The sequence below is a fragment of the Myxine glutinosa genome, chromosome 2 (assembly GCF_964187855.1).
Source record: "Myxine glutinosa chromosome 2, kmMyxGlut1.1, whole genome shotgun sequence".
Taxonomy (NCBI): Eukaryota; Metazoa; Chordata; class Myxini; order Myxiniformes; family Myxinidae; genus Myxine; species Myxine glutinosa.
Genome location: NC_136262.1, coordinates 120,357,687 through 120,375,887, shown reverse-complemented (window position 1 = coordinate 120,375,887; position 18,201 = coordinate 120,357,687). Strand labels below are relative to the sequence as shown.

The window sequence follows — 18,201 nt, the reverse complement described above, 5'->3', positions numbered from 1 at the left end:
CATGGAGAGTTCTTTACAATGAGCCATGTCTCAATTTTTTCCATTCTGCACTTTTGGAGATATAGTGGTGCAAAGTTTTCCCGTTTTTCCAAGATGGCGGCCGAACCACGTGACCGATGGCATCATCATTAACATATTTTATTGCCCATGGAGAGTTCTTCACAATGAGCCATGTCTCAATTGTTTCTATTCAGCACTTTCAGAGAAATGGAGGTGCAAAATTTTTCGGTTTTTCCAAGATGGCGGCCGAACCACGTGACATATGACGTCATCATTAACATATTTTATTCCCCATGGAGAGTTCTTTACAATGAGCAATGTCTCAATTTTTTCTGTTCAGCACTTTTGGAGATATAGTGGTGCAAAGTTTTGCCGTTTTTCCAAGATGGCGGCCGACCACGTGACATATGACGTCATCATTAACATATTTTATTCCCCATGGAGCGTTCTTTACAATGAGCCATGTCTCAATTTTTTCTGTTCAGCACTTTTGGAGATATCGTGGTGCAAAGTTTTGCCGTTTTTCCAAGATGGCGGCCGACCACGTGACTGATGACGTCATCATTAACATATTTTATTCCCCATGGAGAGTTCTTTACAATGAGCCATGTCTCAATTTTTTCTGTTCAGGACTTTTGGAGATATGGAGGTGCAAAATTTTTCGGTTTTTCCAAGATGGCGGCCGAACCATGTGACCGATGACGTCATCATTTGGGCACAGTATATTAGAGGGCAAGACAAATACGTGTGCAAAGTTTGGTGATTCTACGTGCAACGGTGTAGACGTAGTGCTGCAAACAGACAAACAGACAAACAGACAAACAGACAAACAGACAAACAAACGAACAGATCAACATACTTGCCGGAATCTTTTCCGGCAAGTAATGAAAAATCGGTCAGAGACCGAGGACTTGCCGGAATTTACTTTTTTATCGGCCATTTAGGACAAATATGGCGGCCGAACCACGTGACCGATGATGTCATCATTAACATATTTTATTCCCCGTGGAGAGTTGTTTACAATGAGCCATGTCTCAATTTTTTCTGTTAAGCACTTTTGGAGATATAGTGGTGCAAAGTTTTGCCGTTTTTCCAAGATGGCGGCCGACCACGTGACTGATGACGTCAACATTAAGATATTTTATTCCCCATGGAGAGTTCTTTACAATGAGCCATGTCTCAATTTTTTCTGTTCAGTACTTTTGGAGATATAGCGGTGCAATTTTTTTGCCGTTTTTCCAAGATGGCGGCCGAATCACGTGACCTATGACGTCATCATTAACATATTTCATTCTCCATGGAGTGTTCTTTACAATGAGCCATGTCTCAATTTTTTCTGTTCAGCACTTTTGGAGATATAGTGGTGCAAAGTTTTGCCGTTTTTCCAATATGGCGGCCGACCACGTGACTGATGACGTCATCATTAAGATATTTTATTCCCCATGGAGAGTTCTTTACAATGAGCCATGTCTCAATTTTTTCTGTTCAGTACTTTTGGAGATATAGCGGTGCAATTTTTTTGCCGTTTTTCCAAGATGGCGGCCGAATCACGTGACCTATGACGTCATCATTAACATATTTCATTCCCCATGGAGAGTTCTTTACAATGAGCCATGTCTCAATTTTTTCTGTTCAGTACTTTTGGAGATATGGAGGTGCAAATTTTTTCGGTTTTTCCAAGATGGCGGCCGAACCACGTGACTGATGACGTCATCATTAACATGTTTTATTCCCCATGGAGAGTTCTTCACAATGAGCCATGTCTCAATTTTTTCTGTTCAGCACTTTGAGATATCGAGGTGCAAATTTTTTCGGTTTTTCCAAGATGGCGGCCGAACCACGTGACCGATGACGTCATCATTTGGGCACAGTATATTAGAGGGCAAGACCAATATGTGTGCCAAGTTTGGCGATTCTACGTGCAACGGTGTAGACGCAGTGCTGCAAACAGACAAACAGACAAACAGACAAACAGACAAACAGACAAACAAACGAACAGATCAACATACTTGCCGGAATCTTTTCCGGCAAGTAACAAACGAACAGATCAACATACTTGCCGGAATCTTTTCCGGCAAGTAATGAAAAATCGGTCAGAGACCGAGGACTTGCCGGAATGTACTTTTTTATCGGCCATTTAGGACAAATATGGCGACCGAACCACGTGACCGATGACGTCATCATTAACATATTTTATTCCCCATGGAGAGTTCTTTACAATGAGCCATGTCTCAATTTTTTCTATTCAGCACTTTCGGAGCTGTTGAGTTGCAAAGTTTTCGGTTTTTCCAAGATGGCGGCCGAACCACGTGACATATGACGTCATCATTAACAAATTTCATTCCCCATGGAGAGTTCTTTACAATGAGCCATGCCTCAATTCTTTCTGTTCAGCACTTTTGGAGATATAGTGGTGCAAATTTTTGCCGTTTTTCCAAGATGGCGGCCGACCACGTGACATATGACATCATCATTAACATATTTTATTCCCCATGGAGAGTTCTTTACCATGAGCCATGTCTCAATTTTTTCTGTTCAGCACTTTTGGAGATTTCGTGGTGCAAAGTTTTGCCGTTTTTCCAAGATGGCGGCCGACCACGTGACTTATGACGTCATCATTAACATATTTTATTCCCCATGGAGAGTTATTAACAATGAGCCATGTCTCAATTTTTTCTGTTCAGCACTTTCGGAGATATGGAGGTGCAAAGTTTTTCGGTTTTTCCAAGATGGCGGCCGAACCACCTGACCGATGACGTCATCATTAACATATTTTATTCCCCATGGAGAGTTCTTTACAATGAGCCATGTCTCAATTTTTTCCATTCTGCACTTTTGGAGATATAGTGGTGCAAAGTTTTTGCCGTTTTTCCAAGATGGCGGCCGAACCACGTGACCGATGGCATCATCATTAACATATTTTATTCCCCATGGAGAGTTCTTTACAATGAGCCATGTCTCAATTTTTTCTATTCAGCACATTCAGAGATATGGAGGTGCAAAATATTTCGGTTTTTCCAAGATGGCGGCCGAACCACGTGACATATGACCTCATCATTAACAAATTTTATTCCACATGGAGAGTTCTTTACAATGAGCCATGTCTCAATTTTTTCTGTTCAGTACTTTCGGAGATATAGAGGTGCAACGTTTTTCGGTTTTTCCAAGATGGCGGCCGAACCACGTCACCGATGACGTCATCAATTGGGCACAGTCTATTCCAGGGCAAGAGCAATATGTGTGCAAAGTTTGGCGATTCTACGTGCAACGGTGTAGACGCAGTGCTGCAAACAGACAGACAGACAGACAAACAGACAAACAGATGAAAAATCGGTCAGAGACCGAGGACTTGCCGGAATGTACTTTTTTATCGGCCATTTAGGACAAATATGGCGGCCGAACCACGTGACCGATGACGTCATCATTAACATATTTTATTCCCCATGGAGAGTTCTTTACAATGAGCCATGTCTCAATTTTTTCTATTCAGCACTTTTGGAGATGTGGAGGTGCAGAGGTTTTCGGTTTTTCCAAGATGGCGGCCGATCCACGTGACCAATGACATCATCATTAACATATTTTATTCCCCATGGAGAGTTCTTTACAATGAGCCATGTCTCAATTTTTTCTATTCAGCACTTTCGGGGATATGGAGGTGCTAAATTTTTCGGTTTTTCCAAGATGGCGGCCGACCACGTGACATATGACGTCATCATTAACATATTTTATTCCCCATGGAGAGTTCTTTACAATGAGCCATGTCTCAATTTTTTCTGTTCAGCACTTTTGGAGATATAGTGGCGCAACGTTTTGCCGTTTTTCCAAGATGGCGACCGAACCACGTGACTGATGACATCATCATTTACATATTTTATTCCCCATGGAGAGTTCTTTACAATGAGCCATGTCTCAATTTTTTCTGTTCAGTACTTTCGGAGATATAGAGGTGCAAAGTTTTTCGGTTTTTCCAAGATGGCGGCCGAACCACGTCACCGATGACGTCATCAATTGGGCACAGTCTATTCCAGGGCAAGACCCATATGTGTGCAACGTTTGGCGATTCTACGTGCAACGGTGTAGACGCAGTGCTGCAAACAGACAAACAGACAAACAGACAGACAGACAGACAGACAAACGAACAGATCAACATACTTGCCGGAAAATTTTTTCCGGCAAGTAACAAATGAAAAATCGGTCAGAGACCGAGGACTTGCCGGAATGTACTTTTTTATCGGCCATTTAGGACAAATATGGCGGCCGAACCACGTGATAGATGACATCATCATTAACATATATTATTCCCCATGGAGATTTCTTTACAAAGAGCCATGTCTCAACTTTTTCTATTCAGCACTTTTGGAGATATGGGGGTGCTACGTTTTTCGGTTTTTCCAAGATGGCGGCCGAACCACGTGACCTATGATGTCATCATTAACATATTTTATTCGCCATGGAGAGTTCTTTACAACGAGCCATGTCTCAATTTTTTCTATTCAGCACTTTCAGAGATATGGAGGTGCAAAATTTTTCGGTTTTTCCAAGATGGCGGCCGAACCACGTGACATATGACGTCATCATTAACATATTTTATTCCCCATGGAGTTCTTTACAATGAGCCATGTCTGATTTTTTCCTGTTCAGCACTTTCGGAGATATGGAGGTGCAAAGTTTTTCGGATTTTCCAAGATGGCGGCCGAATCACGTGACCGATGACATCATCATTAACATATTTTATTCCCCATGGAGAGTTCTTTACAATGAGCCATGTCTCAATTTTTTCTGTTCAGCACTTTTGGAGATATAGTGGTGCAAAGTTTTGCCGTTTTTCCAAGATGGCGGCCGACCACGTGACATATGACGTCATCATTAACATATTTTATTCCCCATGGAGAGTTCTTTACAATGAGCCGTGTCTCAATTTTTTCTATTCAGCACTTTCGGAGATATGGAGGTGCTAAGTTTTTCGGTTTTTCCAAGATGGCGGCCGACCACGTGACATATGACGTCATCATTAACATATTTTATTCCCCATGGAGAGTTCTTTACAATGAGCCATGTCTCAATTTTTTCTGTTCAGTACTTTCAGAGATATAGAGGTGCAAAGTTTTTCGGTTTTTCCAAGATGGCGGCCGAACCACGTAACCGATGACGTCATCAATTTGGCACAGTCTATTCCAGGGCAAGACCAATAAGTGTGCAAAGTTTGGCGATTCTACGTGCAACGGTGTAGACGCAGTGCTGCAAACAGACAGACAAACAGACAGACAGACAGACAGACAGACAAACAGACAAACGAACAGATCAACATACTTGCCAGAAAAAAATTTCCGGCAAGTAACAAACGAACAGATCAACATACTTGCCGGAAACTTTTTCCGGCAAGTAACAAACGAACAGATCAACATACTTGCCGGAATCTTTTCCGGCAAGTAACAAGCATTCTGAGTATTGCGCTGCAATACATGTCCCCTACCAAAGTTCAAAGTACCATAACTTTGTCAAAAATGATCGAATATGCAAATTTATGCACGGTTGATGCTGGTTTTCAAACTTGATCTGAGTTATGCTGAGACATGTGTGTACAAAATTTTGTTGAAATCAGCCAATGTTTGGTGGAGTTATCGCACGAAACCAAAGTGTGACAGACGAACTTCATTAAATATGCAAATTTATGCACGGTTGAATGTGGGCGCGGATGATGTGAGACCGGGTTATCCTGATCGGGTTATCCTGACCAGGTTATCCGCAGACCGTGGAAGCTAGGTTACTTCTGACGCGTACTGTGTATACTGCTAAGAGGGCAGAGTATCAGATACATATTTAAAGAAGTATTCACGCAGATTATACGCACAGAAGCATATGGTAAAGTGACACTCCAACCTCCCTAGATGTATTGTTGATTTATTGGTAAACGATGTGAATTCAATGTATTCTTGCCTGATATGAAGAATTGTGTCAATGGAAACAAAATTCAGTGAAAACGTTTTTGACTTGATGCTTGTTCTAGGAAAGCATTTTAAAGAACAGTCCACGATTACAGCATATTGTGCACAAGGAATATTAACAGCTTTGACTTACCGCACTCCAAATTATAGTCCGGAAAACTGTTGGGGAAATTACCAAGGGTTATTTACAGACAGGTTCTGAATCGTTCCCAATCACTAATGACCTCAGGACGGGCTCACCTGTGATTCGCACTCGGGACTTCGATTTTTTCACCTCGCAGACAGGTCAGCAGAAGCACGAGAAAATACGTTGTTTTTCAAGATCAATGATCGATGTGTATATATATATATATATACGTTGCTCGGCTTGGCTCCGCCCCTCCTGAAAGAGCGCGGTGTCGCGCTTTTGACGTTCGCGAGACGAGGCCGAGGGCACGCGTTGCGGCTTGAGGAGAACTCTAGAATAAACAAAGTGCCATAACTTTGTCAAAAATGATCGAATATGCAAATTTATGCACGGTTGATGCTGGTTTTCAAACTTGATCTGAGGTATGCTGAGACACGTGTGTCACGCCTCGCCTCGTAGATAAGCCCGCAAGGTCGCTCCGTGCAGCGGCCTGCACGTATTGCACTGTGTGAATTATATAAATTATTACCAACTCACGGTCTGAGGTACTGGCGATTCAAGAGATATCCATTTAAAAAAAAAAAAATTGTCGTTTAATTAACGATATCTGCCAAACCACATGCCCTATCGCAAATTCCAAAATGACATTTTAGTAGACTGATATGCTGAACAGATTTGTGAAGTTTCCCCTCGATTGGATCAAAAATGAGGGAGGAGCTCGGTTTTAAAGGTTCAGGCTTAAAAACGTCATAACTCTGAAACCCTGTGATGCATGACGTCATGCTCGCTGACTTTTTTGTTTGTCATGGGAATGCAATTCTGCCTGCAAAGTTTGGCCTCGATCTTTTCAGCCGTTGCAGAGAAAAAGGGGTTTTCGTGTTTTCACGAAAAACAATATGGCGGCCGAACCACGTGACCTGTGACGTCATAATTACCATTAAAATATTCTACAGACCGAGTCCCTCCTACGGTGAAAATTTGATCTCAATCGGTCCAACTATTGCAGAGAAATTGGTTTTTAAAGGAAATTAAAAATTAAAATGGCACTGAGTTAAGGATCATCAGAATTATCAAAATTACCAAAGTTCAAAGTGCCATAACTTTGTCAAAAATGATCGAAACGTCGTGAAGTTCGAACTTGATCTGTAACTTATCATGAGGAAACCATGTGCCAAGTTTGAAATCATTAGCATTAAGAGTTTAGAAAAAAAAGTCCGGAAAACTGTTCTTTGCGTGATGGACTGACGGACTGACAGACTGACGGAGGGACGGCGTGCAAACCTATAGTCCCCTCCGGTGTACACCGGTAGGGGACTAATAACATAAAGCCACATTAACGTAGACCAACGCATATGTTAGAACGACGTTTACAATCCTTATTTTATTTAAATTGAATTGTACACTTTAACACTGTAGAACACAGGACACAGGTCACCTTCTTATCGCTTCCCATAACCTCCAGTTTAGCAGTACTTGGACATGTAAATAGGGTGGTGTATAAGACTGCTTAAATAGCGCTAACATTTCGGAATTTAAAAAAAAATCATTATTTTATTCAAATTGAAGTATTTACTTCAACACTGCATGGGGTAATGTGTTCTATGAGCTCTGTAGTTTATTCTGCCTTCCTTTTTGCATGTAGTAAATCACCCTTTTGAGTTGTGCTGTACAGGAAGGTCCGCATGCCCTCTGACTTGTGCTACTCCCTGAGACTATTCGGAATTATTTAAAGATGCTGATGGTGACTCCTCCAGCGTTTTCATGTAAAAGTGAAAAGGGTTTCGCATTTTGGACAAAGACAAATTACAACAGAAATCAAAGCTTCCGGCACACCCGCTAAAGTGTGCTTGCTGCTTCAACCCACACCAACATGGCCAAATGAAAGCGCGTGGAATTCTATCCCACACATCTCCGTGGACAAGGGTTCGAATCCACACAAACGAGCTTGTATTTCTCGTTCAGAAGGTTAGAGCAATGGAGAGCACCAGAGGGAATGAAATGTGGAGATATCTAAAAAGATGGATGCCATTTTACTTTAGAAACCATGTCCGGTTCAATAACAACTCACAGAAAAACAAAAATGAGCACAAATCCGTTTGCATTCACAATTTTATTGTAAAACACAGGAAATGTACAATGTTTTGTGAACTCGAGCACAATTATACATACCAGTGTGCGTATAAAAAAACGAAGCGCACGCATTCACTCGACGAGACGTAAAAACAAGTATGTATACCCACAGCGATATTTACAACCGGGCACAATATTACACGGCAATGTGAGTGCTCTGTACAATGAGAGAAAATGCACATTCCACGAGGCATTGCTGGCTTGGTGTAAAAAATAAAATCAACTTTACAAACAATAACCATCGTCATGGTCTCACGAACCATCCGGGAGGCCCGGCAATGAAGGCTCAGGAGCGAGAGGAAGGAAAATGGTGACGAGAAGTAAAAAGTGAAATAAGTTCAAGCGATGAGGACAAAATGGCAAGCACAGTGGAACGGGACCGAGATGAAAAGAGGATGGTCATACGGATGCGATGACTATCATCAAGTGGGCGATGCTGGCGACGCTGGCCAGGAGGTCTGGAGCGAGGCTGGACAAATGATGCTCAGAAAACCCACATGGTGGGAAGATCTGCAGTACGTACGCCGCCTGGACAGGTAGGGCAGGGAAGGCGAGAACGGGCCATGTTAAAGTCTAACGAGTCTCGTGTCTCAACACATGGCGTGGCGTAAAGAAATGGCAGGAAAAAGAGCAAGTGCATTGGAGAGAGATGTAAAAATGTGGAGAAAGTGAATGAGATGTTAAAAAACACCTTAGGGCTTCAACTTGAATATATACTGTAAAAGGGGATTGTTTATTTGTTTACATGTATATAACGTACCTCAAAAAAAAACAAAAAAAAAAACAACTGAAACAAATCCAACTAAATTTTTCATGGTAACCAAATATACCCCAAGTATGCTTTCTGTCTGGGTAGCATATCTGGGGATGGGGTTCAGGGTGGGGGGAAGTCCCCATTTCTATTAAAATGTGTGTCGCATAGCGCCACCCGGTGGTATCCGGTATTACAAATCATGATCTTAAATAAAGTTTGAACAACTTAGCAATATGCGTTCCGGTGATGTTGAAATCTGAGTGAGAATAATTCAAAATTTTCAAAATGTTTCATTTCACTCATTTTAAGTGGAGGTTTAAACCAAAGCATTCAACACGGAGCTTCGGAGCAAAGTGGAAGTGAGTTTTCCTCACGCCATATATAAGCAGCAAAGATGGTTTATGAAGATGGTGTGAGATGATTTCCAAGCAGATGGAAGATGACCTTGGGCAAATGATAGAGTACATAGAGCAGAATGTTTCTGAAGTACAACATACTGTCTCTTGATTAAATCCATCAGTGAAACGATGGGAAACGAGAACGACTCTTCGACGTCACGATGTCGACCGATATGACTCCGCCCACATTATTACATCATTATAATATTTGTACCAAATTTGATTTAAATCCATTCAGCTGTTCTCAATTTATCACATTTTACCTGGCATGACCTCTGACCTTTGACTCTCGGGACCCCAAAATCGAATCAGTTAATCTTTACATCATTATACATACATGCACCAAGTTTGACTAAGATATCTTCAGCCGTTCTCAAGTTATCACGGCAACGAAAACCTATCACGGACAGACGGTCGGACGGACAACCTGAAAATACAATGCCTCCGGCGACTTCGTCAGTGGAGGCATAAAAATACTTCTAGCTAAACATTAGAGCCTGCTACATCTAAAGCTACAGCCCGCTACATCTCCGGAGTGTTTTGACCATTTCACTCTGGGGAGGAGCTCCTGCTCCACGCTGACGAGGGCCAACAAGCCTGAAACTCGGTGTCCGTCCATAGATGTTCGCTCTCATGAGTGGACTGGTCTATAAACTTGAGAATTAAACTCTTCCTTTCTTTAACCTGTTTAAGTTAAATTAAACAGCTCAGTATTGGCTGTTGTACAATCCTACTGGGAGGTAGGGAGCTGGCTGTAGCCTTACCAAGCGAATGCCTAATAGACAGAGCCTATGTGACTCTTTAGCCAGAAGAGCTATAAAAAAGAAATATATATTTTTATATTAATATTATATTAATCATATTGATATTAATTATATTAATAAAAAAGAAATATTAATCTTAAATTAATAAATAGTCATGGTTGACCTGGTTAACATTTACATTTGATCACATGGTTCAGGATGCTAGAATCGCACGTTCAAATGCCATATTCTGCATTAACTTGTCGAATGTATACCGGTGTCTGATATGCATGTAAATGTATGCTGTTGTCCCCTAATGTCTTCAACTACACGTGATGCATGTACAAGTACCTCCATGAGCCTATTATCACAATTTTAAAAATAAAGAAAACATCAGAAATACATTTGTTCAAATGGCGGTCATTTAGCATTCACTTTTTTTTTTTCCTACACTAAGTCGAGGCTCGTATAAGAGCTAACACATAGAACACATAATAAAGGGAGAGGGAGACAAGAGGTAGAGAACAGGGACATCGGGAGATCTGTGGAAGGGAGAGGGCTGCGGCAGGGTACACGGTATAAACATGATGGATTGAAGTGATAAAATGTACTCTGAGCAGACAAAAGGCAAAGAATACGAGGAGACATTTTGAAAGTGGACTTTTGTGCTATTCACCTGGTTGGTGCCAGGCCCAGGTACGTTAATAATACCAGCAGCTTGTTTTTGCTGCAGGTAGCTGATGAAGCCCGTGCGAAGAGCTTCCGTCTGATTGACCAAGTCTTTCTTGTCTCGCCCGCACGGCAGTGCGAGTAGCAGGCAGTATTCATTCTCCGCCTGGCACACAAACGGTTTACGGTGCTTGGCTTCATGCCGCATTTTGCAAGACTTCTGTTAACCCCCTTCATACCCTTCCCCACCCGCACTTCATCCCAGCTCCCAGCCGTACCATCATCTTCTTGGTGACGCTTTCAAGCTGAGAAGCTTCGAGGCGCATGCGCTGGGCGATGCGCAGGGAAGGCCCGCTGTCCTGTGATGGCAGCGAGCGATGTGCCAGCACGTTGTTTCCTCCTACAAACTGGAACTGAACCAACGCGGCATCGTTCTTTAAAACGAGCAAACCCTGCCATACCGTGGGGTAGCGCTGCACGCGCACACACACACACACTAATTAGTAAATGCTTAATAGCTAAGTGAAAGTAGTTGTGGTAGAGAGTAACTTAATAGCTAAGGAAGTGGGGGGAGAAGAGAGAGGGGGAGGAAGAAGGAGGGAGGAAGGAGAAGGAACACAAGGAGGGAGAAGAGAGAGAGCGAGGGGTATGGAAAGAGGGAAAGGGAGGAAGGAGAAGGAACACAAGGAGGGAGAAGAGAGAGAGGGAGGGAGAAGAGAGAGAGGGAGGGGGACGGAAAGAGGGAAAGAGAGGAAAAGGGAGGGGGAGGGGTGGCGAGGAGAGGCAGGAGGAGCATAATAAATCTCTCAAAAAGGATAAATCTCGATTCTCAGCCCACTGGGATTTACTCAGATCGCTAGAAAAATACAGGGGTCTGGTGTGAATGAAGGCCTGATTGGGTGTCACCACGGTAGTTTATAGGACTTTCCATTTCAGACGAGAAGAAAGTCGTGGTGACCAAAATACAGACGACTTAAAAAGCATCCACATAAAAGTACCTGATCAGTAATCATCGTTTGTTGTCAAATTGTGCTTTTCTTGCATCCTTCGGTTATTTAGAGAACAGAAAAAGAATTCATTAATTTGGAATGATGAAATACCAGCTAAAGCAGTGAGATGTAGGCCGACACCCGGTGCACAGAATGAACCATGGACATGTTGCAGGGAAGACTAGTTCGAAGGTCTGTGTTCTACACTAAGGTACAGGACTTACAGTGCCAGACCAGTCGTTGAAAGTAAAAATAAAACACGATATCAGCAATATTCGTACGACAATGCATTAATAGACCAACCAAGACGGTCCATTTGTCGGGTAAACACGGCACTTACCCTTAGCAAAGGCTGGTCCACGGGCCTTGGCACAGGGGCGGCAGAGGACACTTCCGGAGGAGACAAACGTTGGGTCTCAGAGATACAGCCAGGGGGTTGTAGATAGACTACCGGAGGGGGAGATTGCTGGGCCTCAAAACCACGACCGGTCTGTTGCAGGTAGGCCACCGACGGGCAAGACGAACTCGATAACCCGGGTATGGTCGGTACCCCGACCTTGGTTTGAAGGTATCCGGTGCTGACCTGATAGCCATGTAACGCGTCCGAATGGCTGCGCTGCAGTTGTGCCGGTAGCGCTGCCGACAGGTGCAAATCCATCTGTGGGCAAACAAATAAATGACGCGTAAAGATAACGACAGGTTAGAGCAAATATTTTTTTAACACGTTCCGCACAAACAGCGGAGTCCACACGGTGCCCAAGAGTAGCGTGGGTCAATGACATGAATATTGGTCACAATCAGAAGCAAGAAAGCAAAGGAAGAAGGTGACAAGCGAGGACCGTTTGAACAGATTAAAATGTTTAGGGAACTGACCTCAATGTCAGAGTGATCTCGTCACATTGTTTCTTATCCTGACATCTGATATCTGACAAGGATAAATCATCATTTTCTTGCAACTCTTTCCCCTTTTCCAAAGGATGACCTTCTAAACCAAATTGATCAACAACCTGTGGTTTCTTTTCTTCTGATCCCTGAGACCTGTTGGTACTGTTGAGTACCAGTTCACTGGTAATTCTCTGTGTGTCGCAAGAGGCGACTAGCAGGGTTGGCAGAAGGAAGGGCATCCGGCCATAAAACATTGCTTCAAAAAGGGGACCACGGTGCCCGAAAAAAAGGTCAACCCCCGCTCTGCGGGGAAACATGGCCTCTAAAGGTGGTTCTTCTTTTTTCTTCTGATCCCTGAGAACTGTTGCGACCTTTGCTGTTTCCACCACTCAGAATTCGACTGCCTGCTCCCCGCCGGGTCACACGCCACTAGACTCTGGTTTTCCTCCCAGGTGTAGCTACCTTTGCTGTTTCCACCATTCAGAATTCGAATGCCTGTTCCCGCCGGGTCACATGCCACTGGACTCTGGTTTTCCTCCCAGGTGTAGCTACCTTGGCTGTTTCAATTCGACTGCCTGCTCCCGGCCGGGTCACACGCCACTAGACTCTGGTTTTCCTCCCAGGTGTAGCTACCTCCGATGTCAAAGCTGACTCTCTTGTTGCTTCATTGCTTGACTTGTTTTTGATCATCACTTTGAGGTGTATTTACAGAACAAGCAGCCCTTTGATGTTGACCAACGGCATTGTCCGTTTCCTGTCTGCCACCTTCGGATTCTATGTTTCTTCGTCGATTTTTGATTGCACGATAGTAAACTTGTTTCACAGGTACGTTAAAGCAATACACATGTACAATTTAAATATAAGGAGGAGGCACTTCCTGGATAGTCTGTGGTTTGATTTTCCTGAATTTACTACAGTAATATTTATTTTCCAATAGCTGCCGTTCACTGTTTAAGACTCGGGGTGATCTAAGCATGAGGATTTTCCTGTCTCATCCAACTTGTCGATTAAATTGAAATGAACGAGTTACGATAAAGTTGAAATGAACGAGTTACGATGAAGTTGAAATGAACGCGTTACGATGAAGTTGAAATCAACGAGTTACATTATAAGACAATGATGAACTAATAAAGTTGACATATGACACTAAACAACAACAGGCATTTTAAGGCCATTTTCCCTGCTAGAGCGGGGGTTAGATGGCCTCGCAGGCCCCATGACAATAAGCATATGACACTAAGCCTGGGATTAAAGTAGATAGCAGAAAGAGGTGATCAGATTAGGAAAGGGTAGATACTTTCAGAGATTGGGCAAAAGATTGGCCCAAGAATTCATGTACTAAGGGAAGACTTTCTGAAAGATACCATGATAACTTAAACACACGTAAGTGAGTATAAACACAACTTGAGCTGCTGAATTCTATAGTGTTGAAGAAGTAAAATGGAGGTGGGCAGAGGAAAGAGGGATGGGGTGTAAGAGATATAACTATATAATGTTGAAGAAAAAGCTGTGAGAGATCTGTATCGAGCACACCAACTACAGGTTTGGCTCATGCTAATAATTTTAGTGGTGATGGCTTATGGCTGTGGCTTAAATTTGATGGAAGATATTTGACAACACAACAAAGTTGATCAAGTGCTCGTCGTGCCGTATTCATTTGAGTATTGTCTTGCCGTCACACAAACCCACCTTGGATTGCGAGCGGACCGCTGTAGCCATTTCTGAACGAGAGGCAGCAGCAGGAGGATCCAAACGTCCATGGATAATGTGGTGGTCCATTTGAGAAGCGGCCAAGAATGAACGGCCGGGAGTCGACACTTCCGCGCCACCTCCCGCTAGGACGCTGGCAAAATGAGAAGGGCCACAGCCCTCCATGGCACCACGCGCATCATGGGGGGATTTGATGTATGTAGCCTGCTCCGCTTCGGCCTTGGGAAACGAGACGGCAGACAAGACGAGTGTGTCAAAACGCCTGACGCTCTGTGGTGTCATATCTCACTCTGCTGCCCCTTCGCAAATAAATATTTTGCTATCGTTGAACCAAAATGATGGTGACAAGTTCAACCAAGCCAAATGCAACAAGTTCATCTCGCAACAAAAAGAGCTGGACGGATTTTTTCTTATTTGTTTACTTCACTCGTGATCCAAATGCCTGACCAACCTGAAAGTTCGATGCAAATTTCGAAAGTTCTGTATTGCTGAAGAGCTAGAAAATGTCCATTTGGGAATCCACCAACATTTGTATTCCTCTGCCAAAGCAATGGTGGAGAATAAAGCCGTAATCAAAGGAAGCGCAAAGCGCCCCTCCCTTTATATATATATATGGGATCGTTTCTCTGTTTGCAGCTTTAACATGGGGACTGAAAATACGTTTCTCAGCTTCTACTGGACGAAATCAGCTGCAAATTTCAGAAGTAAATGCTTTGTACGTTGAAGTAATATGTTCCAAATTTCAGCAACGTCTATTTATGAATTCTTGAGTTACATTTAGAAAACCCTCAAAATCACATTTGTGTCCGTCCGTCTGTCTGTCCGAAATGTGTTGGCGCTCATATCTCAAAGGCTATACATTGAAATTAGCTGAAACTTGGAATATACATCGGCCAATACGTCTTATAAATGGCTTTCAAAACAAAGTCCACCTAAGTGCCATAGTTTTTGCTTGGCTCATAGGGGTGAACCCCAAAAAGTTGGACATAGAAAAATTTCGACTCCGGTAGTAATCAATACGGAATGTTTTCTTTGTCCAGGATTGGATTGATACCGTATTTCATGACGAGCAATGGGAGAGATGGTTTACAGTATCGGGCAGAACCCCCATACAGACCGCGGGAAATAGGTTGGGTTTTAATTAGTGTAATTTAATTGATGTACAGTCACGTAAAAAAGTAAGTACACCCCGTGTAAGGTTTTGACTTTTTCAACATATTTCAACATACAGCTATTTGATCTTCATTTCAACAATACTGAAAGATAAAGGTGATGTAATATAACAAATATCATGCAACATTTACATTTTGTAGTCAATTGTATAATTTAAATAAACATAAGTGCAAATTTTGCATGTGGAAAAAGTAAGTACACCCTTGGCTCTCATAGGTGGTATTGCCCCCTTTGGCAGAAACAACCTCAAGTAGGCGTTTCTTATAACTGTCTACCAGTCTCTGACATCGACTGGGAGAAATTTTTGCCCACTCCTCCATGCAGAATTCTTTCAGCTGTGCGATGTTTGAGGGGTTTCTTGCATGCACAGCTCGTTTCAAATCCCCCCACAACATCTTGATGGGATTTAGATCCAGGCTTTGACTTGGCCATTACAGAACCCTCCATTTCTTTCTTTTCAGCCATTCCTTGGTGGATTTACTGGTATGTTTAGGATCATTGTCATGTTGCAAGGCCCACCTTCGGTTGAGCTCCAACTTTCCGACAGATGGCCTCACATTATCCTCAAGCACCCTCTGGTACAATGAAGAATTCACAGTGGATTCTATGATGGTGAGCTGCCCAGGCCCTGATGCAGCAAAGCTGCCCCAAACCATAATATTTCCACCACCATGCTTTACAGTTGGTATCAGGTTCTTGTGGTCAAATGCTGTCTTTGGTTTTCGCCAAACATGTCTTCTGGTACTGTGGCCAAATAGCTCTACCTTTGACTCATCTGTCCAGAGCACATTGTTCCAGAAGTGCTGGTCTTTGGCTAGGTGTTCATTGGCAAAATTTATTCTTGCCCTGATGTTCTTTCTGGACAGCAAAGGTTTCCTCTTGGCACACCTCCCATGTAGATCAAATTTGTGCAGCCGCTTTCTAATGGTAGACTCGTGCACTTTGACATCAACAGTGGCAAGAGCTACCTGTAGGTCCCGTGATGACATTCTGGGGTTCTTAGAGACTTCTTTCAGCATCTTGCGGTCTGTTCTCGGGCTGAACTTGCTGGGGAGGCCTGGCCTGAACAAGTTGGCAGTTGTTTGGAATCTTCGCCACTTGTAGATGATCTTCCGGACAGTCGAATGATTGATTTCAAATTGTTTGGAGATCTTTTTAAATCCCTTCCCAGACTCGTAGGCATCTATAACCTTCTTTCTGAAGGCCTCAGAGAGCTCTTTTGATCTAGGCATGGTGACGCCGCACACTTCAACAACAAAGAGCAAACCAAACTAAATGTCTGAGGTTTAAATAAGACAGGTTCCTCCAAGATCCTCTCTAACGATGTTCTTATCATTTGCACCTGAGCTGGTGCAACTGATTCTAATTTTAGGTATTTGAAGTAGTGATAAATGTAGGGGTGTACTTACTATTTCCACATGCGAAATTTGTATTTATGTTTATTTAAATTATACAATGGACTACAAAATGTAAATGTTTCATGATATTTGTTATATTACATCACCTTTATCTATCAATATTGTTGAAATGAAGATCAAATAGCTGTATGTTGAAATATGTTGAAAAAGTCAAACCTTTCCATGGGGTGTACTTACTTTTTCACGCGACCTTTTTTTTGTTTGTTTTTTTGTATACAGAGTCGAGCCTCGTGAAAGAGCTAACATTTATCAAACAAACAAATCAAACAAACAAGCAAACAAAGTATATAAAAAGGGGAGCGGTCGACAAGATGGGGAGAGAAGGGGAGGAAGCACACAAACACAACATTTGAGAGCAGGGACATCGGGAGATGTTTTTGTGATGTCTCCTGTATGTGATGACTGTATGTATTTTTTCATCTGTCGTTGTGATTGTCACTTTCACTATAAGTGGCCATAGAAAATGAAGAACATTCTTGAGATAAATGCCAGGGGCATAGAAAAGGCCCCTTTATATGGTATGTGGCCATGTGGCAATCTATATAAAAGAAGGGACATTCCATAGCTTGTGGAAAATGCCAAACTATAGAAAAGAAGGGACATTCCATAGCATGTGGAAAATGCCAAACTATAGAAAAGAAGGGATATTCCAAAGCTTGTGGAAAATGCCAAACTATAGAAAAGAAGGGATATTCTTGGGTAAAATTCCAGGGGCATAGAAAAGGCCTCTTTATATACTAGCCACAAAAAGAAACTGTGCACACAAAAAATGAAATTATATATTAGAAACACCTGTGTATACAAATACAGATTTAAACACGGCAATTAGTGAAGTGAATTCAACAGGTATGCACACCGCCATGTTTCGTGACGTCAATGGTTTCGGTATGGGCACGTGCAACAGTTTTTGCATGTGCATCGTGAGAAACTGCATAGAGCACATGAATGTCACAAACTGCTTTAACTTTGGTCAGGTTAATCGTTGGATTTTCAATCGTTCAAAAAATTAAGTGGCTAATAAAACGCACGTCGTGCCACGGCTCACAACTGCACAGCGTCATGAGACTATTGGGATGATCCGTGGGGGAATGTCTCACCGTCAAGTGGCTGTGCATTTCCATCGTCACCGAAACACCATTTCTGCATTGGTGAGATGTTACCAGAACACTAATGATGTTGCCGATGGCCTACATTCAGGACGTCCACGTGTGACGACGCCAAGACAGGACAGATGGATACGGGTGACTCATCTCCACAACA

At 42.7% G+C, this 18,201-nt stretch overlaps 1 protein-coding gene across 7 annotated transcripts in view; it reads right to left on the bottom strand.

Moving 5' to 3' along the window:
- Window positions 1-8,163: 8,163 nt before the first annotated feature.
- SPEN (spen family transcriptional repressor) overlaps window positions 8,164-18,201 on the bottom strand; it is a 125,873-nt gene continuing 115,835 nt past the window's right edge. For all 7 annotated transcript variants that reach the window (XM_068107252.2, XM_068107254.2, XM_068107256.2 and 4 more), the window contains 5 exons: window positions 14,330-14,569; window positions 12,096-12,413; window positions 11,045-11,239; window positions 10,774-10,932; window positions 8,164-8,730 (listed from right to left, as the gene is read on the bottom strand). In XM_068107252.2, the coding sequence (XP_067963353.2) occupies window positions 8,602-8,730; window positions 10,774-10,932; window positions 11,045-11,239; window positions 12,096-12,413; window positions 14,330-14,569 (1,041 nt within the window). In that variant the 3' untranslated portion in view covers window positions 8,164-8,601. The remainder of the gene's footprint in view (window positions 8,731-10,773; window positions 10,933-11,044; window positions 11,240-12,095; window positions 12,414-14,329; window positions 14,570-18,201) is intronic.